We start from the raw sequence: 25625 nt of genomic DNA, 5'->3' as shown, positions 1-25625 counted from the left end.
AAAATAACAGATTGCAAAAGGATGGCAGCGAGATCTGAGGCTGGCAAAGTTAACACTATATATTGGCAGAAGGCTTAGAGGAAAGTGTTAATAAAATATGTTATCTGAATTTCAGATTCTTTTAATACAACTTCCATCCACACTTTCTTTTGTTGTTTTTTCACTGCTGATTACTGAGACCATGGTTTGTCGAGCAGGTATTGGGTGCACAGACACATCTGGCATTTGAAACTGAGTACTGCTTTTATCTCTGTGACCTCGCAGGGATCCGTGCTCTCAGTCCTCTGGCCTAAACCTGCATTCTCTCTCAGGAAAGATGACACCTGATGAGACAGTTTTACCATTCAGATCTAACAGACCTCATTAAAAAGGTACACAAACATTTTACCAAACCCTTACTCATCAGTCTGCCGCTGGATTATTTTTCCCCCGGTCATCAATGGTTTATAGAGCACAGAGCAGGAATGATATGGACAAACATGCAAAGAGAGAGTGATAAAAACAGTGGAAGGGAGAAAAGGCTGGAAAGAGATAAAAAAAAATATGTCCGCTCAATATCTAGAAACTTATAAAAGCAGCCATTTCAAAGGGGGTAAAAAAATCCCATGAAGCCAGATGATAAAAGCAGGAATACAGATGAGAGCAGGTGGGTACATGGCTGTGAATATGAAATCACCCCTCTCTCCTTGATCATCATAACTGGACATACTATTTTTTGGGGGTGTAGCCTATGGCCACACCTTTAACTCTACTCTTTAAATGAATAGACAAGCTTTGCCTAAATTAATAATGACAATGCTTTAATTTGATCATCCAGGGGAAGGTTTTGCACTAAGAAGTACAACTCAGGAGCTGAGAGCACCCAAACCTGGATTAGGATTACTGGACACAATGCTTCTTTGTGGAGCAGCCATCACATAACACCTCCATTCTTTCTTTGTCTTTGTCCAAACACTGCCTCAGCTACAAGACGTGTGCCCTGTTAAGTCTGACAGCACGCAAATATTTCTCCATCTATGGTTTAAAGAGTTAGATTTTCTTATTCAGTAAGTCAAACCTGTTTAATAAGCAATTTGCATCTGAAGAGCAGCGCCCAGAATCAACCGTCAAGAATGAGAATCTGTAAATTCTCTTGACTCAAACATGCTTCCTCTTCAAATTGCAGGTCAAGTGCTCCTCAAGGACCTGAATCCATTAATAATAATGTAGTATACAAGAAACACTCCAAAACACTCGCAAACACAGGCAGTTTGGAGAGAAAAGTCTTGGTATCTAACCTCCAGGACATGCTGAATGCAAGCACCAAGGAAACAATAAATAATTTGGCTGTTTTTGTCTGCAAAAATGAAATTATAGCCAATGGCAAGGTCTATATGATTAGTACACTTTGGTTTCATTAAACTGTAATTAACCTAAAATGCCTTTGGAGATACTCAAGTTAACATAATTACTGTGAAAGTTTTGCCCTTCATTTCAAATTACCTTGTGCTTTTCCCTCTGAAAGGATGAAAAAAATACAAATGAAGGAGACCCACAATTTTCCTATGTGAAAACATCCTCAATGTTTCCTCTGCTGACAAGGAAATGAAAAGAGAAACTTAATGTCAAACTCCCGCAAGTGTGACAGAATACTTTTTAGAGGTATTAAGAGAGGAAACACAGTCACCTTAAAGTAAAATACCTTCCTTATATCTCCTTTAAAATACAGATAAAGAGATTTATATCTGGGAATAAAATATATCATGGTCAACCAGTCTTTGAGCAATGAGGTGATGGAGGCTGACACGTACAAGGTTAGTGATCTGAAAGGAGCTGTATATACTCAGTCCACTGAACACACATCTATTCATGCATTCAGGATACAATTGACTTTATTCCCCTCCATGACCATTCTGAGCTTTAAGGTTTCCTTCAATATGGAAACTTGGTGGAGGTGTTATTGCACTGTGTAGATGTTATATTAAAATGTAATGTTTAAAATATGAATCAGTCTTTCATATATCACCATCACTGTTAATTAAGGGTCTAGGTTGGTGTATTGTTTAATCGAGAGCATGGCAAGCATATGTGTGTTTGCCCTCCACTGAAAGGACACCTTTGGTGGAGGATTCAGAGAACAAAGCTGGACAGACCCTTTGAACATGCTTTTAAATATTTCAGATAGCACTGATCAGATTAGGAGTGAGAGCCAATCTGGGTCATATAGATCCCAGGTTGTAACCCCACACCAAATCAAAGTAACATGAGACAGACTTTGAACTTCACACAGAACCATCCAGATGACCTTGAGATCACATCTGAAATGCTCCATTGTTATTGAACATGCGACAGAGATAGCACAGGCAATGACTGTTTGTAGTCCAATCAATGGCAGGCCTTTACTGGTTTCTCCAGTCTTTGTCACCGGGGGCATAATGTTTTGTCACTGCAGATTAAAAAAGGTAGAGCAGACAGCCTTGTTTGAGAAATCTCAAAAGGCATTTAAGGCAACAAAAAAGGAGATGTTGATGTGTTTGTGAGGAAAAGGGGGAAAGAGGACACAAGTATGCACTTATTATTTATCATATCGATGTCACTGGAAAGGCATAATGCATGAAGAATATTTATAGTTGTTTTTAGTATTTGATGACATATCCAAAGACAGATAATGAGTTGCTAATGAACCCTGTGACAGCAAAACAACAAATACGATGTGCCATAATCAACCAGTGATGAGATAATTACTTCCTCTTAATGAACAGTTCCTTGACCTAATTTACTGTCCTGGGAACACCATCACATACACACTGAAAGCATCTCTACACTACTGTTTTTTATATGTATCAGATCAGGAGTTGTGATATGTTTCACACTGTATAACTGATAACTGATAACTTCCTTATCGTGAAGCACATGTGTCCCAATCTCACCATCTCTTATCTGAAGTACAGTATTTCTAGCCCTGGGAAGTCAAAAGCTGAACATATTGCATAAAAAGCATGACAGTCTCAAAGGAAAAACTTGCAAGACAAGACTGTGAGGGAGGACTAAAGGAAGGGCCAGCACTGAATTTGGCAATCTGCCGACCTCGGCTTTCTTGTAAGGACTAGCTGAAACACGAACAGACGTTAATTGAAAGTCTCGCCATAGTAACACTCCACTCTCTTTGTCTATGTGACTCTCATTTACTCTCCCAGTCGTGGCTAGAAAAAGACATTTCCACTCCTAACAGAGAAGGAAAGCCCAAGTCTTATACTTTAATGAGGCCCCCAAGGGCTTTGAGTCAGAAGCCTGAGGGGCCTGCCCTACCTCTGGAGCACTAGACCTCTCTGTAAATGGAGCACAAAGGACACACACTAGGGTTGTTTTATTAGCTACTCATGAAAGTGCAAGAGGTGAGCAACATGGAATCAGACCACAAAGGCTGCACAGCAATAAGCCTCAGAAAGAAGCTGGTGAATTTGGGAAGGGGTTTGTTGACAAAGGAGATTTCACACAGGAGATTTCCTATGTGAAACTGATAATCAGCGCTGCTTCTTTTATCCATGACCTTCCAACAACCTTAACCATGTGTTTATTATTGTAACCATAACGAAAAAGGTTCTCTAACCTTGCAACCCAGTTCAGCTCTAATTCATCAGAAACATGTAATCAGATGTTGCAATGTGTAAATCTGAACAGACTCACACAGGAAATCAAGATCAAAAATACTCAATAAAGAATATTTTCATCTGCATTACATATTGTAAAACCACTTTGTTGTTTAGAGTTAAAGAGCTCATCTAGTTGAGACAGTGAAATGGCTGGGGTTTTTTCCAAAGGCAGAGCTGTGACATATCGGCTCATCGCTTCCTCTGTGCTATCACAGCATCCTGCAAATGTTGCAAGAGTTGCTCCAGGGAAGAAGAAGAAGAAGAGGATCATGACCGCCTGTTGCTGTATATACACCATGCAATGACAGCCTCAGTTCAACACCTAGGAAACTACAGTAATGTGCCACAAGACTTAATGAAATGAAATGTTTTAATCAGCTTGAGGCTGTGGAGAAATTGGCCTTAATCAATGGAGCACCAGCCTATTATATATTCATTACTGTGTTCAACATTGATTAAAAGCTTGTGGCAGACTGTTAGGTGTCGATTTTATCAGGGCGGCACTTGCCTGCAATGGTGCCCTTTTCTGTGTGGTGAAAATGCCATTAGTTATAATTATGAATCTGACTGTTAACATATCGATTCTCTTCTTAATTAGAAATGTTATCAACCCCGTAAAGACATAGCTCCCCATTATTTTTTGGCACAGATATGGCTGATTGAACAGAATAAATCAATGTGTCCCTGGGTGATTTTCATGACAGCGCTCACGGTTGTCAGGGGCAACCAGCTAGATCACAATATGGCATAAGAGGCAGTGGAGAGGGAATGAAACACTTGCATCATCCCAAGACAGGAGTTAGGTCTGTCACATTATACCGTCTTCTTTGGAAAATAATGAGTGCATGGATCTTAAAAGTCTTTGCAACTCAAAACTGTCAGAATATTTTAGTTGGAGTCGATTCAGAAGTAAAGAGTGATGAAGCTAGACATTTTTTAAACTAGTGTCAGAGCAGGTCGAGCTTAAACTAGCAGGTGCAGATTCAGCCTCACTCAAGAGACTGAAATTGATTGGCAGACTTGTTGGCTTGAGTACTACACTCTGCAGTTGGATATTGGACTTCCTCACAATCAGACCCCAGACAGTTCAGATTGGTAGTCACACTTCTTCCACTCTAGCGGTCAACACCAGAGTGCCCCAGAGTTGTGTGCTCAGCCCCCTCCTTTTCATGATGCACACCCATGACTGCATTCCCAGACATGAAGTTTGCACACAACACTACCATTATCGGCAATGCAATCTTGCATAGTGATGCTCAGAGAACAACCTACTGCTCAACATCAACAAAACCAAGGAGCTGATTGTTGACTCTAGGAAAGAGACACACATCCATGTCTACATCAGGTTCTGGGTGATCAACATCCAAGAAAGCTCAGAAACAGGCCAAACTCCTATGCAGGTTCTTGTTAACCTTTACAGAGGAGCATTACAAACTGCCATGGGTGGTGCATGGCTCAGGACAGGAGTCCTCTGCAGTGGGTGATTAAAACTGCCCAGAACATCATGGATACCCATCTACCGAGCATCAGTGATATTGGTGAGGTACCTATTCACCCTGCTCCCAGCTGGCAAGAAATACAAAAGTATCTGCTGCTGTATCACCAGACTGCACAGCTGTGTCTTTCCTCAGGCTGTGAGACTACTGAAGACATCCAACACAAAAACTGTTTTATTCTTATAACTTGATTTATTCATACATTTATATAACTTTTGGGGTTTTTTTGTGAGTAGCAAAAAAGGTACCACATCTATACTCTTGTTATACAATCTTGAATTGCATAATGATAATTAAATTGAATCTTGAGAAGCAGTTTGAAAACTTCACTATAAACTCCCCCTCTCCTCTCCTGTCTCTCTGTTGCTCTCCTCTCTGCATTAGAAAGTAAGATGTGTGCTTCTAACTGACATGGTAAGCATGTCAAATTGATGGGCTATTTATATCCCAAAAGCAAAGGGAGGGGACAGAGTCAATTTATAAAGCCTTGCCTGAAGGTAAGGCTTTCAAGGGACAGATAATGCGAGTGTTTCCTATAGGAGAGATTTAAGCAGCTTATTTATTTATTTACTGTGCTTTGAGTTGAACTTGGACTCAAGGTTGGCTTAGAAGTCAACACAGAACTGCAAAGCTGCCTGCAGTTCTTTATTGCAAAGTCGATATAGCTGCTCTTCCAAGACACTGGTTCACCCATGTGTGTGCTTTCAAGCATTTTTATTGATTCTGCTTTTCACACAAACACACACTTCTGTTTTGATACATATATAGAAAAATCAGCCTCCAAATGAGCACCCATGGCCATTTTCAGTTTTCAAATAGGAGGCACATTTCTTCCAAACATTGGACGATGTTTGTGCATAGATCAGTTTCTCTTTTTATCTTCACACATTATTATGCAACACTCACACTATTAAATTAGGGGACACTGGAGCTTCTGAACAAGGAGATTCTGAAAAATTTGTATTTATTTGATTATATAAAATGGGTTAATTTTCCTGTACCTGCAGGTACAATATGTTTTCACACTAAAATTATTCACACACTCCCCTAGATTTACTTTCAGCATGAAACTTAAGCACATTATGCATTATCTCTGAATTTGCTGATGGGTCCACACTTTCTACAAATATCAAGTACCTTTAAATTACGACACACTTTTATAGTCGAAGTGTCAACACTTTTCTGTGTTGGCCCTGATCTGACCCTGTATTTTCCTAAGAGAGCGTTCTGGGTGTCCGGAGTCAGGGCAGGTCAAATATTCATAAGCCTTTGTAGCAGGGCTGAGATGTCAGCGCAATGACAGGAGGGGGCTCTCCTTTATCCAAGTGGGACTGTAAGTAATCCCAGAGAAAGGTTAAGAACTGGTGACAGATTCACCATCATGAATATTTGTCACTGGTAGAGGAAGTTTTCAGATCCTTTACTTGCATGAAAGCACAAATACTTACTTGAGTAAAAAAGTATGAAGTAGGGTGACCTGGTGGCCAAATGTTTGGGGTGCATATTTGAAAAAAAAAAAAAAAAAAAAAAAAAAAAAAGATTTAAACAACTTCATTATGAATTAATCAGATTATTATTTTTTCGGATTAAAAATTAAAGAAAATTATTGGAAAACCTGCCCGTCAAAGTGACACCTTCACACTGCTATAGCTATATAAAAGACATCTGAGAAGCTGGAGCCTTCAAATGTTTGACATTTTTGTGTGAAAAATAAATAAGTAAAAAATAAATAATAAATAAGAGTAGTAATAGTTGTCATTTCATTTCCTGTCAGTCGATTAATGAACTAATCATTTCAGCTGTAACTGTAGATAATCATATGTCATGTTCTTTTCATATGTGTTTTATGTAGAATCTTAATTTGTAAAGTAACTACAGCTAAATAATATGAAATGTGATGGACTACATAGATGCTGGCACAAGCACTTCAAATTTGTTTTTTGATACATTGATAGTTGGTGGCAAACATGAATGTATGATCATACGGTTCATCTGATGGATTGGAAAAGAGAAAACGGGCATAGATATATAAGGACAACCTTGTCATTTTATGCATAACATACAGTGCAAGGTATTAGCTGCTTTTTATCTTTTTATATCATTCAAAACCGACTCAGTGTCAAAATTACTTTTCCCAGATTTTTAGGAAAGTTATTAGTGGACTTTTAAATTAACCAACTTTAACCACTTTCTCTGTAGCATCTCAGCCAAATAACTTAATTTGGTCTTTATGGAACCCCACTGGGTCTGTTTACAGAGCAGCATTCAGACTCTCGTGTGCTGGCAAAGCACATCCCCACTGTGTTAAAATGGCAGTGTCAGTGGACGCTGTCATCCCACAGATCTCTAAGGCTGATCAGTTTACAAACATGCAGTCAGAATGCATTTATGCATGCGATTCATGTTGTTTTAATATCTGCATTTCAAATGTCTCTTTATCATACTGCCAGCAGTGTATGGAACATCCCCTCCCCAGGACAACCAGCTGACAACCAGCTCTAAGAGGGATGTAATTGCCCTCGTCTCCAACTCTACTTTAAATGAGCCTGCTTGTCAGGAACCAGATGCTCTTCAAAATATTTTCATGAAAGAAAAATTGTTTTGACTTCTCTGAAATGTCAAAGTGAAAGACAGAGTTTGAGGACTCATTAGTTTGATTATTTAAAGAGATACTTCTGGAAAATGTTTGTAAGTACCATATTCAATAAGACAGAAACTGGTTATATTAGAAACCGTGTTAACTGATAAATAAAGCACTAATGAATACAACCAAGATCTGAGCATGGATAAATTATGAGAAAATGGAAATGGAAAAGTAAAAGGCCCCTCAGCATTACAATATAGGAAACCCATACTGAAAGTGACTCTTTGTGGTTGTGCTGAGTCTCTTTGTGGTTGTTTTGCCTTCGAAGTTTGCATGATTTTGGAGTGTGATGTCCTTAAAAAGTATCACAGTGCAGGCACTTAGCAACAGGCACTGCAGACTGAAGTAAAGGCCCTTTACTTAACACTGCACTCAGCATTTAGGAGACAGTCAGAAGAACTGAAATCTGAACTGCTAAAGATTAGAAAACAGATTAGGAAAAGGCAGCACTGTAGGGATTACTCAGCATTGACAGTCTGGGAACTGGGAGTGGGAAAGAGGCTTGTACTTATAGACAGGGGCTTGATGGGAGACAGGTGTGACTTGATGAGGTAATGAGGGACAGGTGTGCAGGGAGGAGCAGGGTCAATCAACCAGTGTTCCAAACCTCAAAAATTATTCGAATCCTTTTAAGATAAATTAAAATACACTCTTCATGTTTCTCATAGAAATAATTTTATATTTAGAATATCTTTTGTATGTATGTAAACTGAGTATGTTTCAGTAAATCACTGAAAGGCTAGGTTACTTATTGAATTTAACTGAATGTAACTAACTTTGGAGAGAAATGGACAGGTTTTCATTTGTTGACCGAAACTTTAAAAAGCAGCACCAAGGACGCAATTTATCTGCATGAAAACTGAAGTAGACTGAATTCTATTGAAATGGCAGAGGTTTTAATTGGTATAATGTTTTTTTTTTTTTTTTTTTTTTTTTCCCTGATAATTAATTGCTTCACTATTTGCAGCACTCACAGAAGTGGCTTATAAATTGTGAAAGTGTCACATTAAAATCTGGAGACTATCCATTTAGATCCAACTCATTAAAAGTGAAGTTTAGAGGTTTGCTTACATCTTCATAATAAGTTTATTTCTCCAATCTCCTGCTGAGCAGATTTTGCTTGATTTGAATGTCAACCTCTGATTATAGTTGTTGTGGGAGAGAGTGCCAATTTACTCTCACTGTTATTGGAAGGATTATTTGTCATGGCTCGGTTTGAGTAACTGGAAGTTTTAGTTATCGAAGAATACACAGATTACCTTTTTGCTATGGCTACATAGCCAGAGTTAGCAATAACAGCTGTTCACTTATCAGTGTAGAAGAGACTTTATGAGTTCAGCATCAAACTTCATTCCTTTATGCACTAAGAGCTGTCTCCAGCTGTGGAAAGCAGCACCAATGGTAAATATTGTTTTGCTTCCATTTCTAGCACTATTGAAGTTAGCATGCTAATCAGCTAGCCCTGGTCTATCCCGTCTCACTTTGCAATAATGAGTCACTGTAGCATTCAGTCTATGAGGATGAAGACACAGAGCTTTGTATGAAGAAGAAGCACTGCCTAGAGGGTGTATTCTAACTTCTTGTCTTGTAATTGCAACTATGGCTGAAGCCCTTGGTAAATAAACTGCCAATGCTAATGTTAACTTTGTAGTGATAACAAAAACTTACATATTGCATAAGTCTTAAAATGTGATGCATTTTTTCTGAGATATTATTTTAATCAATAAAAATCACTGATACCTCTACAGATTTGTTGTCTGGGACAAAGCAGTCCCATTTGTCTGCATGTATGTAACCATTCACATTTCTTCCAACAGCAGCAGACACAAAGTGCTCATTCAGCATCTGTCCCTTGCCTCAGGTCACATCAGGTTATTAACAATACATATTTCATGATACAAAGAAACAAGAACACAATCTCTTAACTGAGACTATTGTCAGTTTAGTTCTTTCTGCACAGTCTTCATGATGAACATCCTCACTTCTGCTGATGCAAGCTGGACAAATAGGTATTGAATAAGACTTCCCCTGGGTCTAGACAACACTTTTCTTGTCTCATAATGTATTGTGTAACCGTGTTTCTCTCCCTCTCCTGTCTGTCTCTTTGTAGTTCTTCTCTTCACACCACATTGTCTGGGATGCAAACATCCAGAAAGGTTGAAGGAACACTCAGCTATATGAGTATGCACTTACTCATACTACAAAAAAGTGGTATGACAGGAGTATCTATGGATGCTCATGTTCAGTGGTATCATTAAGCCTTCCCTTTCTTGACTTTTTAGTTGTCCAAAGTGGCACATCACATTTAATTACAGGGGCTACCTGTGCAATAGTCAGCAACACTGTTCATACACTGCACTCAGTGTGCATTAGCTCTTCTTTTAGTCTTGACCTGCTTTAACTGTAAAAACCCTATATGTAACTTAACAAGTTACATATAGGGTTTTTGATGGTATGTCAAAGATGTCTATGTATTGAGTTACAGGGACATCTAGTGCAGTTATCATACCAACCAGCTAACCACGGCCCGTCCTGTGTCATAAAACCACTTTTATCTCAAGAGATGATTGTGAGTTACTGTAGCGTCTAGACTGCCCTCAGTTCAACATGAGAGAATAGTGCTGCCCAGAGGATGTGTCCTAACTAGCAGTCAGTGAATGGAACAGTAATGATGGCTCAGGCTCTTGGCAAGTGACCATTGTTACCACCACCACCACCACCACCAACTGCTCCCAGCAAGAAACCACATTCGGCAGCAAAGAAAAGACGTGAGCCAGCCTTGCATGTAAACTCGAATTCACAGCAGTACTTGCAACCAAAACAGCTTTATCATGTTTATGGGAAGTTATACTGTGATTTGTCACCATAGCAGTCCTTTTGAGGTACTCTTACTTGTGAAAAACATATTTATGACAAGTCAGCAACACTGTTCATATCATTGCCATTGAGTGTTAGACATGCTTTAACATGACACAGGCAGCCTTGATGTCACTGACACAAAAATACAGCAAAACTACAAAAAAGTTTTATATTAGTTTAAAATGGGTGGCTTTTAATATACATTAGTGTTTTGTAAACCACACTACACTGTTTTGTTCATCACAAATGCACTGTGCATTGCTCTGTTAATGTCTTTAAAGTAAAATATGGAAATACTCAGTGCTAAGACTCTAACCAATAAATTAACCATTTGGGGAATCCATGTGTTTACAAACTCTGATGTTCTTGTCACTGAGGTAGCCAAACCTTAAATGAATCCTTATATATGTGAACACATATCTTACCAGTCTTTGAATTCTGAAGGCCTGCCATAACTGGAGGACAATAAGCTCATAAGCACCACTTTAAATTCCCAATTTGCCAAACAATAAAGGTCCTGCTGATTCAGTGACTCCCTTCAATCAAAATTTGATTGAGAGGTTTGCCTCATTGATCTGATGGTTCCCAGAGGAGACTTTTATTTCTGCTGATGCTTGGGAGTGCACATGTTATTAGCTATTCTGTTTGGTTTCAAATAAAGCAACTCTTTATGCAGGCTGGATTCTGTTTTATAGCTTTCATATTAAAAAATTAAACAGTGTCTGATTGATAGTATATGAATATAAGTGTCAGCATGTTCATAAAAAATTTACCAAGGCACAAAAGGCACAGAAAGTTCCTTTTAAATGAGGCTCTTTGATAAGTTTATAAAATTAATACAAAATATATAGATATTTATGAACACACGTAAAGATACACACAAAAGTGAAAGCTGCTGGTGCCTGAGCTCAGATTCCTTGTGTTTTACTGCCCTCCGATGCCACATAAGTTAATACAGACTGCTCCTCAGCCAGTAATTCAGACATAATTCTTTTATTACACTGCCTCCACATTCATGATAATAAGCTGAGTTGGGTAGATACACATATAAACAACTCTTTATAGGAGGCCAACAACACTATAAGGTCACTTATCATTTTCACTACCTGAAGATCTTCTAAGATTGTGTCTGCAAAGTTGTTGATAGCAAAAAAGTGTATTAGTTTATAGATAGGCTGTTCATCTGTACATACTATTTACTGAATTCTGATCATACATTTTATTTTCTTTCTCTATTTTTCATACATTATGTTTACATCCCTTCTTTCTATACCCACACACTACACATTACACACTATTCTTGTTATTCATTCTGTAGATGAGTTTGTCTCTATCTGCACTATTGATACTGTTTGCATGATGCTAAAAAGCATTTTGTTGCACTGTGTGCAGTGACAATAAAGATTAATCTAATCTATTTAAAGGTGTTATATATAAATTCTTGCCATCGTGGCATAGCCAATGTTAACATTGACAGCTATTTACTCAGCAGTTCAGCATCAATCTTCATTCCGTTACTCTCCAAGAGCTGTCTCAAACTGTGGAAAGCAACATCCATGTTAACTCTTGTTTTGCTTCTACCTCTTTTACTACTAAACTTAGCATGTTAAGCAGCTATCCTCGGCCCATCCTGTCTCATAATACCACTTTGTGATAGTGAGTCACTATCGCATCCAGTCTGCCCTCAGTCCAACATCAGAGGAAGAAGAAGTAGAGCTTTGTACTCTAACCTCTTGTCTTGTAAACACAGTGATGGCTGAAGTAAACAACTGTGAATGCTAACATTGGCCATGTAGCAATATCAAAATCATGCATATAGCTCCTTCAGTGATTTTTTTTTCACTGTAAGAATCTACTAAACAATACTACCAAGAAGACCTCTATCCTTTATATAAATGATAGAGACCTTCTTATGAGGCAGAATACCAGTAATATTTCATTTTACTTGAAAATAAATAAATCTAGCCTCTCCATGTCTCAGCTCATCAAATAAGTTGAATGATGTAAGTTGAGATATTTTGCAATCTGAAGCCTGTAGACTTCAATATACCTGAATAAGTAATTCTGAGATATTAAAAGTAATATAGCAAAGGTTATAAATGTTATAGGTAAAGTGCTGAAAACAGAACTACTGGCACACTTTCCAGCATCTGAAGTTAGTCTAACCCGTGGTGCATCTCTTTAAGTGCACATGAATTGCAAGAATGTCTGTCTCAGTGGAGCTTGGTTTTCTCTATTGGCTTTGAGATGCTTACCTTAGTTGTGGTGGCCTTGTTTGTAATGTGAAGTCTTGTGAGGAGTGAGTCTTCAGACAGCTGGGAGATCAGAGTTGTGGTGCTGATTGAATGAGCCAGTGCTCACCAACGAGCAACTGCTGAGGTGCCAATGATCAATAGACTTCAGCTGTAATACAAGCAGGTTGCCTGTGCTCTTAAACTTTAAAACTACATCAATAAATCAACTGCGCGTTCACATCTGTAAACTCTTGTAGACTTTTTTTTTATCACAAACAAAATGAAAAACTGCTGGTATGACTTGCATGAAAATGCTGTTCAGGCTGTTTAAGCTGTGGAGGCAATCCCCAGGGAGAGGCAGGCCTTCCATTTGACCTGGATTGAGTATTGATGGCCTGCGCTAATAGAGAATAGAGCATGAATTCCAATGTCACAGCACATGTGAAGGGGTCAGTCCTTTGTTGATGAAGGAATTTATTTATGCATGTTTTTTGCCCATGTCTTGAGATGAGTCATAAAACATCCATTTAGAAATGAAATGATAATCGATGTGTGTATTTTTTTTCCCTCTCCTTTAACCCTTCCCTGTCGTCTACTGTTAGAAAGGCTGTAAAAGCGTGCAGGTCGCTCTGACACAGCTGCACTAAAAGTTAACCTTCAAATTTAATTACAACTCCAGACAAGAAAAAAAAGCTTCCCCCTTGACTGATGTGTGATTAGTGAATAAAATCTGCCAGAATAATTAGTCAAGTGAACCACACAGACACATTTATTCTGCATCTATGCTGCACGTCAAGCAGCTGGGGATATTGAATCTGACAGGATCACAAAAAGGGGCTGTTATGCATATATGAATAATCTACAAGTAAATTAGGATTTAAGGATTATGCAAGTAAATTGTTTTGAGTAGTTCTCTGCATGCCCCAGCTTCATTTTTTCTTCAAGTTTTAGTGATAATAATGTTTCACATGAGGTGACAGTAACCACAAATTTAGAGACACTTTAGACTACAAGTGTGATGTTTTTCTGGTTAAAAAGTCCTTCTATTCTTCAGTAACTAGTACTGAGATTTCCCTGCATAATAACCAGACATCAAGTTACTGCAGTAAAGATGCTCTGTGGCCAGATGAACAGGGCAGGACCACTAAAATCAATACATGAATAGCAAGAGTGCTCAGTCTCCCTTCCCTGCATGAAGTTGCTGTGATGTGACTGAGAATGGTGTGGGATTACACTGACATCTAGTGGAAGAAGGGTACGCTTGCAAAGTGTACAGCAGTTTTAGAGAAAAGTTACTCCTCTGGCACTTTTGATATTGGTCATGCACAAAACTAGTTGTATTGGATGCCTGTGATGCTGACATTTAATCCTTGTATATTGTTGACACTGGTTTCCTTTATTCAGCCAGGTGAAAGTCTCACTGGGATGTCTGTGAAGATTCTCAGTCATCCAGGTCATAGTTATCTAAGAAGAGCTGAATTATTTCTTAAAGAAAAATTCAAGTCGTTGCACAAATTTAGCATCTGCATGACTTAGCATTGAATGCAGGAATAAAATGAATTCATGCTCATCCCTGTAACATTTGTGTCTCTGCCCTTCCATTACTCACACAGCGTGCTCTATTTGGTTCACGTTAGAGGTCACACTGCTCTGAGATTTGAACTCGTGTAAAACTTTTAATAGCTAACTGCTGCCAACCTCTGGGGCCGACCTTCACAGACTGCGATTGAACCAGCGCTGGGTTGGGCACAAGACACTCTGCTGAAGGTTACACAACACTGTGATGAGGGGGGGAGTCTGCTGGGATTGTAATTGGTGGTTTTTCCTGTTGAACAGCTTTGATTAAAGATGTAAAGATGTCATGTAGATGTGAAACTCAAAGACAAATTGCACAAGTAATAAGTTGAAAGTTTATGTTCTTCTGCAAGGACATTCAGTAAAATCTGTCCTTATTTCAAAGGACAGGAAATAAATCCTCACTCTTCATGGCCAAGTATGCTGAATTACCATACTTCATGTCTTTTTGTAACTTAAAAAAATATCTAATATATAGTATATGAACAACTTAACATGTCACGAGTCTAATATCAACACTGTACTATAAGAAAACCATGCAGTATTTCAAATTAAGGGAGGAATACATCCTCAAATACTCTTCTAAAAATAGATGAGCTCAAGTTGTGATCACTTCATGAATTTTGGCACATGTACATTTTCCTTCAATCCAACTTGCCTCTATTAATATATGTAAATTTTTCCTATTGCTACATACCCAAACTTAGCATTGACATCTGTTTAGTTAACAAAAACTTCAGGCATTGTTGCATTTACAAGAGGTTAGAATATGCCCTGTGGGCTGCACTACTTCTTCATCCTCTCATGTTGGATTGAGGGCAGACTAGATGCTACAGTGACTCACTATCTTGGTGAGTAAAGGAATGAAGTTGCATAGTTTCTTCTAAACTGGCAGGTAAACAGCTGTTAATGCTAATATTGGCTATGCAACAATAGCAGAACCTACACACAGCAACTTTAAAGGTAGAGAACTCTTCCCATAGTGCCTGTTGACACCCCTTATTCAGGGGGCATAAACTCAGGAAATTGGCTCTTCTTTAAAATATAGAGGCAAACTATATGGAGTTTTGTAAAAACACTGGAAATATCTTTTTTTCCATTTATGTTCATAAGAAGAAAAAATCTATCAAAAATAGCAAAAATAGCCTCACAATAATCTATATAATGTTAAAGCCTGTTCTGGGATACTAATTAAATGCTATTTTGAGTCTTTAATATGTTGTGACCTTTCCTGCAGACTGAAAATAATGTTAGTATCATTTAATGTTTACAGTAATAATTCTAATTGCTTTGAAATAAGCTATACAGTCTGCAGAAACAATGAGTCACAGCTCTAACTGTGAAATAATTCTAATTTTCAGTCAGAAATACACCTACTGTACACATTCTGCTGCTAACAAGACTTTCTGCATTCACATAATCTACTGTCAAAGTAGAAATGGTGTCAAGTAACACTTTTCATTTCAGGAACTTCAGTCTGACCTCTCCTTGGATGTCATCTGTCCTTCATTACACCTTTAAAACCTTCATCTTGTGTAACACTGAGGATTTCTTTGAACCCTGTGAGGACCCACTCCTGCAATCACCGCTTTGTTTACTCGATCTGCAGTGAGATCCCTAATCTCTGTCTCTCTCGGAGTAGATAATTACTGTCATCAGAAATAAACACTCGACACAGTTGTCAGGCCTCGCCTTGCAGTGACAGATTTCGTCTGTGGAGCTCGTTGAGGACAACGTCGCTGTTGGAGCCGTCGGATATTCCGCTGTCTGCAAACACAGAGCCTGTGAGGGACAAACACAGTGACATATTAACAATATTATTGTACATGTACAGTCTATATAAGTGTGTATAAACTGTATGAAAATGTCAGACATTATAGACATACCACTGCTATTGGTGACATCACTGATGACAGAGGAGCTCCGAGAGGTGAAGTGGGGAGCTGAGGTCATTGCCGTGGTGACCGACAGATTCCTGTTGTTTTGAGTGGCTGTCCGACTCCATTCTGTAGAAAAGTATTTATATAACCATGTTTGTTTATCAATGGGGAGATATTTGTATCGACATCCATTGAAGCCCATTTATTTTGCTGATATCTGTCTACATTTAATACCATTAACAGTTGGTTATTAGCAGTTCCTCTTTACAATTTACCCATGGATGTACAGACAACTATCACTGGATTAATTTCGCACAAGAGAACATAAAAATGTGATGATTCTCAGGCAACTTCTGAGGTTATAAGGAAGGTCTTTTTTCTGATTTCTATGCTAAGTTATGGATGTTTCTGTCAGGAGGGACCGTGGAGATAATGATATCATCAGAAAGTGTGTGTGGTCAGATTTGATTAAATTAAGAATCCATGAGCAATGTGTCATAGTCCAGCTACTGACCATGTTGATAAGTGAGCAAAATCAGCAGGCAAAACTACAATATGTTGCTTTTGGAGCACTGGCATGTAACAGAACATTTCACATCATGCAGTATCTTGTTTGCAGCAAAAACCTGGTATAAGGTGTTTAGGTGCACATTTAGGTACTCACCTGAGTTTTCAGCAAGTCTCAGTCTCCCGCAGCAGAGATAAGTCCTCCACTGCCTGCGGACATTCTCCTTTACAGCACAGTGGAAAACAAAGACAAAGAAACCTACACAGAACAAGTTCAATAGTAAAAAAATAGCAATACAATATAGTAATAGTATTAGTAATTGTAATAAAAATAATGTGGATAAACTTGTTCCTTTGTTTGTAAGAAGAAAAAGGGTCAGATTCATTTAGGTCTAACCTTGCAGAGAGTTGAGTATAGAGAAAAGGTAAACAAAGGGTAAGTAGAGGGGTCCCCAGGCGAACAGAGCGAACCCCCATGTGAGGCCAAGCAGGATGATGAGACCAGCGATACTACGGAGGTCGGTCATCACCCCTCTGTTAGGAGACTGGTTCTGAGGGTTCTGCTTCTTGATCCGGGCCAGCTGGACCATAACCACAATGAACACCAGCAGGCACAAAGAAAAGATCAGGAGGAAGTAGGCCACCACGCCCACGTAGAAGGCGATGTCATTACGGAGCCAACAGCTACAGAAGAACACAGCAGCAGAAATGTTAACAACTAGAAAAAACTGTTTCATACATAAAGGTAGTGAAGATTTAAAAGTAACTCACAAGTCATCTGAAGTGCCATCTGTGTATCTTCCATATGTAACTAGACCATAGTTGTCTTTGTCAACTGATATTATAATGATCACAATGATGAGAGGAATACCTGCAAACACCAGGATATTAATCAGCAGCACCATCACAATACGTCCAATAAAGTAGTGTAAGAAAAATAGGTCTTTGAAATATGTTGAAATAGTTTTTCTCTACTCTACTATTGAATCATTGGTGGAGAAACACTTCATAAACACTGATAAACTAAATTAAACATTGAAGTCATAACATTTTGTTATAAGTTCAGGTTTTAAAGTACATACCCCAGCCCATCAGTGAGAACTTGAGCATGTATCTGCTCAGGTAAGGAGTGAACACCTGGACGATGCTCAGGTACATGTGCAGAGCCTCCAGTCCAGCCCAGGTGAACGACGTCAGCAGGAAGTAGTGCAGGAAGAAGGCGGTGCTAATGCACAGCCCGATCGCCGGGTAGAGGGCCAGCCAGCCGTCTAGTAAGAAGACCAGGTTGAGGAAGAGGAGGGACATGCAGAGCTGGACCAGGATCTTGGCAGGAATATCTCGCAGTAGTTTTCTGCAAAGACACAGTTTATTAAAGAACTACTGGTTATGACATTTCTCTGATGAAGTTCAGACTGAAGTAGTCTTGGCTTTGAAAAGTGATGGATTCTTACTCAAATGAAAGGTACGTCAGTAAGGTGACGGCAAGAAAAATAGTGGAGATTCCACAGCCGATGTAGGTGATGAAAGTAAGAATTTGTGCATGCTGACGGTCAGTTATTCCTTCTCTGGACAAATCCTGTATTGAGGACAGTGCACAGACACAAATATACAGTGAGCACATATTGTACAACTGTGGTCTGTTTGTTACATAAAAAATGTGGATGGATTGTTCTGCAAAAAAAAAAAAAAAAAAAAAAAAGCTCGGTCACATCAAGATCACTTCTCCTGGCACTAAAGCTGTTAATTTCATTTGCTCATTTAATTAACTGTATAAATGTTGCAATTCTAATTTGAAAAATACTATATCAGTACTGTCAGTATATCAACACACAAACATGCCTGAAAACACACAGACACTAACCAGCAGTATTGCAAATGAAGTGAGATGATTGCAGCTGCAGATGGTTTCTTCTGGTGTGGCATTGACAACAAAGCAGCCGGCAGAGCTCCAGCCTCCTCCTCCACCTAAACAACAAAAACACCGCAAACGAATATTTGCACCTGTGGCAATTTGGCTCCAAACCAACTCGATTTCACATTCAGATACTCACCATTCAGGGTGAAGTCCCAAAATGAACAGACCACAGATTCGGCCTGCAAACCAAGAACAAAGTTTGAGTCATCTTTTACAGCTGATTCTAAAGCATGTCTCTGATAATTAACCTTTTAAAGTAAAAAAAAAAAATCCCAGATTTTATTACATTTATAAATGACAAAAGGCTTTACTGTTATTATAGTATCATTTGGCTGTTACAATGTTATGAGTTTATAATTTATGAAGACTAGTTAATTGCTGTGGACTATGATAAGTAGTAAATAATACAAGGCTACCAATAAAAAAAAACCCACAAATGCCATGGCCATAAAGTGGATCAAAGTATCAGAATATTAAACTAGCTACCGTTTCTGGTATCACCATCAGAATGCTGGCAACTACTTATGGTATTCAAGTTAAAAGTGATTCTATTCTGGATGAACTGATTTCTATATGCACACTCACGTCTATGGGGTTGATGTTTCTGATTGTAAACTGAATGTTCTCAGTCAAGTTGCTTATTGAGAGGTTGGCAACACTGGAGCCCAGGACTGGACTGACAAGGGTGTTGTTATCTAATGCCACATCCTGCGAAAAAAGGCATGAGACTGAATCACTATCAAGGAACCAATTTTCATTTCATTTCATCACAGTAAGAGCTCTGATGTAAATAATATCTTATTATTTTTGTCTTTTGTCACATATGCCATAACTGTATCTTATTGTAATGTACCTGGTTTAAAATTAAGAACAAATGTTAAGTTAATTGTGAAAAGTTATAAATGCTGCTTACACATTTCTAAATATTTCCACAATCTGTAAAACATTTTTAAATGACAACTAATGATGATTCTAGATGGGACAATGGGAAATTACCTGAAAAAAGACATTTTTGGTGTAGAAAGTGAACTGGACCCTGCTGGCCTGTTGTTGCTCCTCGGGACTAAGACCCACCGTGAGGCTGGAGGGCAAGAATACAGACCCCAGAGCAGAACCTGATCTCTTGGACCGGGACCTGCTGAGGGCACGGAGCTAGAAACACCAAAGAAGGTAACAAGAGGTTACTACAATAGTTCAGTAAAGCATGTCTTATTTGTGGCTTCTAATCAGTGATTGGTTTTTGAAGACATGAAATCATCACAAAGTCTGCACTGGAGGAAAATCCTAATCTGTGCTACCTGGACATTATCAGTGTTGAAGATGTCGACAGATGTTGTTGGAAAGTTGGTCGCATCCACTGTCCTGACTGCCAGAACCAGTGAATTTGAAGACAGGATCCCTCTGTCACCACTTACAACCAGTTTAACACCCAGATTGTCTACCAATTGAATTAGCCTGTCAACAGGAAAGATGATGAAACATTTTAGAAAACTCACATGTATGTGAATATGTGTGTACATGTATATGTAGGTGAGGGTGATTTACCTTTTCGCAGAGGCAGAGAGGGCTGCTGAGTCACCCTGCATCAGGTTGCTGATAATGTTTATGGCTTTTTGTCCCACTTCCTGAGAGACAGTGGGGCCATCCAGAAGCTTCTCTAACTGCCCCACCATCTGTGCCACCTGTTAACATCCATCAAATTACAGAGCTTACCTCCAAAATGACATATTTACCACTCAAATGAAAAGCCTGCCATGCATTTAAATAGTGTCTTTTTAAACACTGAAAGTTCCAAGTTTTTCCAAATCACACTTGCTGTTTTAAGGAGATATTCATTTATTTGTTAAGATTCTTCTTCATACTTAAGTAATTAAATAGTACCACCTGAGAGGAGTTGAGCTGAGACACATCCTGTGTTTGAACCAGTAGATCATTTGCTTGCTCTTCCTGTGTCACCTGGCTTTTTGTTGTCTCTGTGGTAGTTGCAGAAGTAGTTTCTGTACCTTGGAGAAGACGACAGTCAAAATGTCAAGCCATGTGACAGAATGTTTGGTGTATTATGGTTACATTATTGATAAACAAATAAAAAACAGTTGTATCATCATCAACAGCCCATACAGTGTCTCTAAAAAGAGCTGCTACATAGAAAAGTGTCCCCTCCATATAGTTTAAAACTTAAGCATGGATACACAAAACCCTCCTGTGTAGCCTCAGTCAAACCAATATGTAACATCAAGGATTCTGAGTTTTACCTACCAGGCACTATTGTGGTTGTGGTTGTGCTGGTGAGGGTAGTGGTTGGGAGAATTGTTGTGGAAGCTGAGGACACTGCAGCAGTAGTGGTATTAACCTGTGGTTTAATTGGGCCAAGTGTAGTAGTAGTGGCAGCAGCAGTAGTGGTGGTTGTGGCTATATGCTCCAGGGAAGCATTAGCTGCAGTAGTTGTTAGATTGACTCCTTGTTCCTTTGTTGTTGGGTTGACATCAGTGATTAAACTGTTTGCAGTTGAGCTCAGGTTGGAGCTGATTCCTGCAGTTACATTTTGATTAATGATGGGATCAGTTACGTTGGCAGGTGTGGTAGAGCTGGTGTTGTTGGATGTTGTGATGCTTTGCGTTGCATTTGCTGTGGTGTGATTCATAGTCTGGTTGTTCAGTGGAGCTGCGGTAGGTTTAGTGGTGTTGTCGACAACAGAAGTCCTGTTGTCCACATTTGAGGTATTTGTGGATATTGTTGCATTGTTTATTGTTTCATTAACTTGCATAGCAGTGGTAGACATTGTTGTGTTTTTGTAAGGAGCAGTTGTGTTCTGTTGTGTTTCCCTGATCATTGCAGTGGCTGTGTTGTTTGAAGACACAGTTGTAGTTGTTACATTCTCTGCTGTTGTGTAGTTGTTAGAGACGGTAGTTAGAGAGTTTGTTGTATAATTAGGAGAAGATGTAAATGTGCTCATTGTTGCATTACTTGTTGTAACTGTGCCATTGTCTACATTTTCAGCTGTAGTTACACTGTGCCCTACAGTGTAATTGTTAAAGGCTGTTGTGTAATTGCTGGTGGTTGTGGTTACATTGTACTCTGTTGTGTAATTGTTAGTGGCTGTAGTTACACTATAGTCTGTTGTGTAGTTGTTAGAAACAGTTGTGTAATTGCTTATGACTGTAGTTATACTGTACTCAGTTGTGTAATTGTCAGAGGCTGTAGTTACATTGTACTCTGTTGTGTGATTGGGAGAAGGTGTAAACACATGAGCTACAGTTACATTGTACTCTGTTGGGTAACTATTGGAGGCTGTTGTGTAATTGTTGACAGCTGTAGTTACATTGTACTCTGTTGTGTGATTGGGAGAAGGTGTAAACACATGAGCAGCAGTTACATTGTATTCTGTTGTGTAATTAGTGAAGACTGTTGTATAATTGTTGACAGCTGTAGTTACATTGTACTCTGTTGTGTGATTGGGAGAAGGTGTAAACGCATGAGCTGCAGTTACATTGTACTCTGTTGAGTAACTGTTGGAGGCTGTTGTGTAATTGCTGGCAACTCTAGTGGGGGCTGTAGTCACATTGTATTCTGTTGTGTAATTGCTGATGACTGTAGTTACACTGTACTCAGTTGTGTAATTGTTGGTGGTTGCAGTTATATTGTATTCAGTTGTGTAATTATTGGTGGCTGTAGTTACATTGTACTCAGTTGTGTAATTATTGGTGGCTGTAGTTACATTGTACTCAGTTGTGTAATTATTGGTGGCTGTAGTTACATTGTACTCAGTTGTGTAATTGTTAGTGGCTGTACTTACATTATATTTGGTTGTGTAATTGTCAGAGGCTGTTGTCACATTGTACTCTGTTGTGTAATTGTCAGAGGCTGTTGTCACATTGTACTCTGTTGTGTTATTGGGAGAAGGTGTAAACGCATGAGCTGCAGTTACATTGTACTCTGTTGGGTAACTGTTGGAGGCTGTTGTGTAATTGCTGGCAACTCTAGTGGGGGCTGTAGTCACATTGTATTCTGTTGTGTAATTGCTGATGACTGTAGTTACATTGTACTCAGTTGTATAATTGTTGGTGGTTGCAGTTATATTGTATTCAGTTGTGTAATTATTGGTGGCTGTAGTTACATTGTACTCAGTTGTGTAATTGTTGGCAGCTGTTGTGTGATTGGGGGAGGGTGGAAATGCATCGTACACTGTTACATTGTACACTGTTGTGTAATTACTGAAGATTGTTGTAGAAATGTTGACAGCTGTAGTTACATTGTCCTCTGTTGTGTAATTGTCAGAGGCTGTAGTTACATTGTACTCTGTTGTGTTATTGGGAGAAGGTGTAAATGCATTGGCTGCAGTTACATTGTACTCTGTTGGGTAACTGTTGGAGGCTGTTGTGTAATTGCTGGCAACTGTAGTTACACTGTACTCAGTTGTGTAATTGTTGGTGGTTGTAGTTACATTGTACTCAGTTGTGTAATTATTGGTGGCTGTAGTTACATTGTACTCAGTTGTGTAATTGTTAGTGGCTGTTGTCACATTGTACTCTGTTGTGTTATTGGGAGAAGGTGTAAACGCATGAGCTGCAGTTACATTGTACTCTGTTGAGTAACTGTTGGAGGCTGTTGTGTAATTGCTGGCAACTCTAGTGGGGGCTGTAGTCACATTGTATTCTGTTGTGTAATTGCTGATGACTGTAGTTACACTGTACTCAGTTGTATAATTGTTGGTGGTTGCAGTTATATTGTATTCAGTTGTGTAATTATTGGTGGCTGTAGTTACATTGTACTCAGTTGTGTAATTGTTGGCAGCTGCAGTTACACTGTACCCTGTTGTGTGATTGGGGGAGGGTGGAAATGCATCGTACACTGTTACATTGTACTCTGTTGTGTAATTACTGAAGATTGTTGTAGAAATGTTGACAGCTGTAGTTCCATTGTACTCTGTTGAGTGATTGGGAGAAGGTGGAAATGCATTGGCTGCAGTTATGTTATACACTATTGTGTGATTAGGAGAAGATGTGAGTGCTTCAGTTCTAGACACATTGTACACAGTTGTATAATTTAGAGACGGTGTTACTGCGTTGGCTGTAGTTATATTATACACTATTGTGTGATTAGAAAAAGGTGTAAGTGCTTCAGTTGTAGTAACATTGTCCATTGTCGTATAATTTGAAGAAGGTGTAACTGTGTCGGTTGTAGTTTCGCTGAACGCGGTTGTGTCAGTAGGAGGTGTAAAAGCTTCTGCTGCAGTTTCAATAAACAGTGGTGTATGATTTGGAGACAGTGTTGTGTTGAGTGTTGAATCAGTCAGAACAGTTGTTGTGTTTCGTAATATTGGCTGGTTGGCAGACATTGTGGTGTTGGGTTGTGTTGGGTTGACAGAAGATAACGTTATGAATTCTGTTGTGTTTTGTGGTGCTGTCGTGTTTTGAAGTTCTCTATTTCCAGTGGGTGTCAACAATGTTTTGTTATTGGATTCAGTGTAATGCACTGTTGTACTGCCTGTTTTACTGTCAGAGATGTTTTGTAAAGTTGTTTGGAGGACAGGTTGTGCTGTTGAAGACTGTGTGGTGTTCATTGTTGTAAGTGAGGTTGCCATGTTAGGCTGAGCTGTTCCTTGTGATGCATTGTTCTGTTGAACTGCTGCAGTATTTACAGTTGTCATGTTAGTTTGTTGGATCTCATTGGTGACAGATGGTGGTAAGGCTTCAGAAACTGGAGTAATGTTGATGTTGGTCGTGGTGGAAGGCTGAGTTGTGCTTTGCTTGGTTGTAGGAGGCTCTGGAGAGCAGCTGTCAGTCAGAAGAACAGCAAGCGTTTCATTTGCCTCACTATGAAAGAACAGACAAAAACCAAATATCCAGTGTTCAGTAATTCACATTAAGTGTAATACTTTCATATCTGAGGCCAGTGCCTTAAAAAGGGCAATGTAGTAGCTAACTACAGCTGAACTCTAAACAATTTATATCTCATTTGTTTAATCCGTACAAAAAGCAAAGTGTTAAAAGAAAAAAAAAAATGCCCCAATTTCAGCCTTTGTGCTAAGCTAAGCTAACTGGATGCTACAGATACACAGAGATACAGTCAGTAAATAAAGAATACATTTATTTTCTCTTTTTCTTTTTTCTCTCTCTCTTGAATAGAGGAATTTATCAGGCAGGCAAAATTGATCTTTTTAGAATTTTATTTTCTAAAGATGTCAGTGTAGAAATGTTTTGTCCATTTACCATTTAAGCAGAGTGGGGTCAGGTTCGCAGACATCAGAGGACAGCAGATCACTTGCAACCCAAGTTAGGTTGGATGCCAACAGAGTAGCGACAGGCAAACCAGGAGAACCACACATCACTGGGGGCAGATATATGATTAATAAAAGTTTTGTGACCGGAAAAATAAGAAGTAATGTTAGTCATAAAACATGCACACTAACCCATGTGTGCAAGTGGCCTTTCATTTGTCAAGCCACTGTTTCTGTCAATGAGTTCTTGCATAAGTTTACTCAAGGAGCAACCATCAACAGGTCCAGACATCTCCAGTATCACCATGCAGCTGTACAACCTAGACACCAGCAGACATACTGTTAATTATTCCATTGAATTATCTTGTACTGAAACATTACTTTCTTCAACAGTCAGTCAAATTTCTGTCATCTCTGCTGATGTATTTCATCCTGTGCCTGGTGCATCTGTCCATCATGTAAAGGGAAGAAACATGTGTACCTCTGTTTTGTTCCATGGCATTCCAGGTGAGCACCCTATAATAAAGAAAATTAGCTATGAAACATGTTTAACAGCTCTAACATGCAAGAAAAACATTGACAATTTGATAGATCAGTGTGATTTTATAAGGTTTGGGATAAGTACCAAACAAGATTTACCTTGTAAAACTTCTGAATCTCTTCACA

General features: G+C 38.9%; 1 protein-coding gene across 1 annotated transcript; it reads right to left on the bottom strand.

Moving 5' to 3' along the window:
- Positions 1–14763: 14763 nt before the first annotated feature.
- adgrg2a (adhesion G protein-coupled receptor G2a) lies at positions 14764–25142 on the bottom strand. The gene is made up of 16 exons (XM_018679133.2): positions 24952–25142; positions 20999–24555; positions 20627–20745; positions 20288–20424; positions 20041–20197; positions 19739–19894; positions 19328–19450; positions 18879–18921; positions 18689–18792; positions 18279–18403; positions 17910–18178; positions 17599–17698; positions 17225–17511; positions 16985–17086; positions 16327–16446; positions 14764–16222 (listed from the first exon to the last, which is right to left on the bottom strand). Exons 1-16 carry the CDS (start codon positions 25065–25067, stop codon positions 16122–16124), a joined length of 5616 nt encoding a protein of 1871 aa, XP_018534649.2. The 5' UTR covers positions 25068–25142; the 3' UTR covers positions 14764–16121.
- Between the last annotated feature and the right edge of the window lie 483 nt (positions 25143–25625).

Source organism: Lates calcarifer, linkage group LG24, assembly GCF_001640805.2.
Source record: "Lates calcarifer isolate ASB-BC8 linkage group LG24, TLL_Latcal_v3, whole genome shotgun sequence".
NCBI lineage: Eukaryota > Metazoa > Chordata > Actinopteri > Centropomidae > Lates > Lates calcarifer.
This window is presented reverse-complemented; position numbering and strand designations above follow the sequence as displayed.

Bases quoted from the DNA above. Each gene is read 5' to 3' on its own strand.
- adgrg2a (XM_018679133.2), bottom strand. From the start codon at position 25,067: ATGTGTGGTTCTCCTGGTTTGCCTGTCGCTACTCTGTTGGCATCCAAC. The intron at 17,699-17,909 runs GTATGTACTTTA...TGGTGTTTGCAG, and splicing joins GTTCTCACTGATGGGCTGGG to GTATTCCTCTCATCATTGTG. The intron at 17,512-17,598 runs GTGAGTTACTTT...GTTCTTCTGTAG, and splicing joins GATGGCACTTCAGATGACTT to CTGTTGGCTCCGTAATGACA.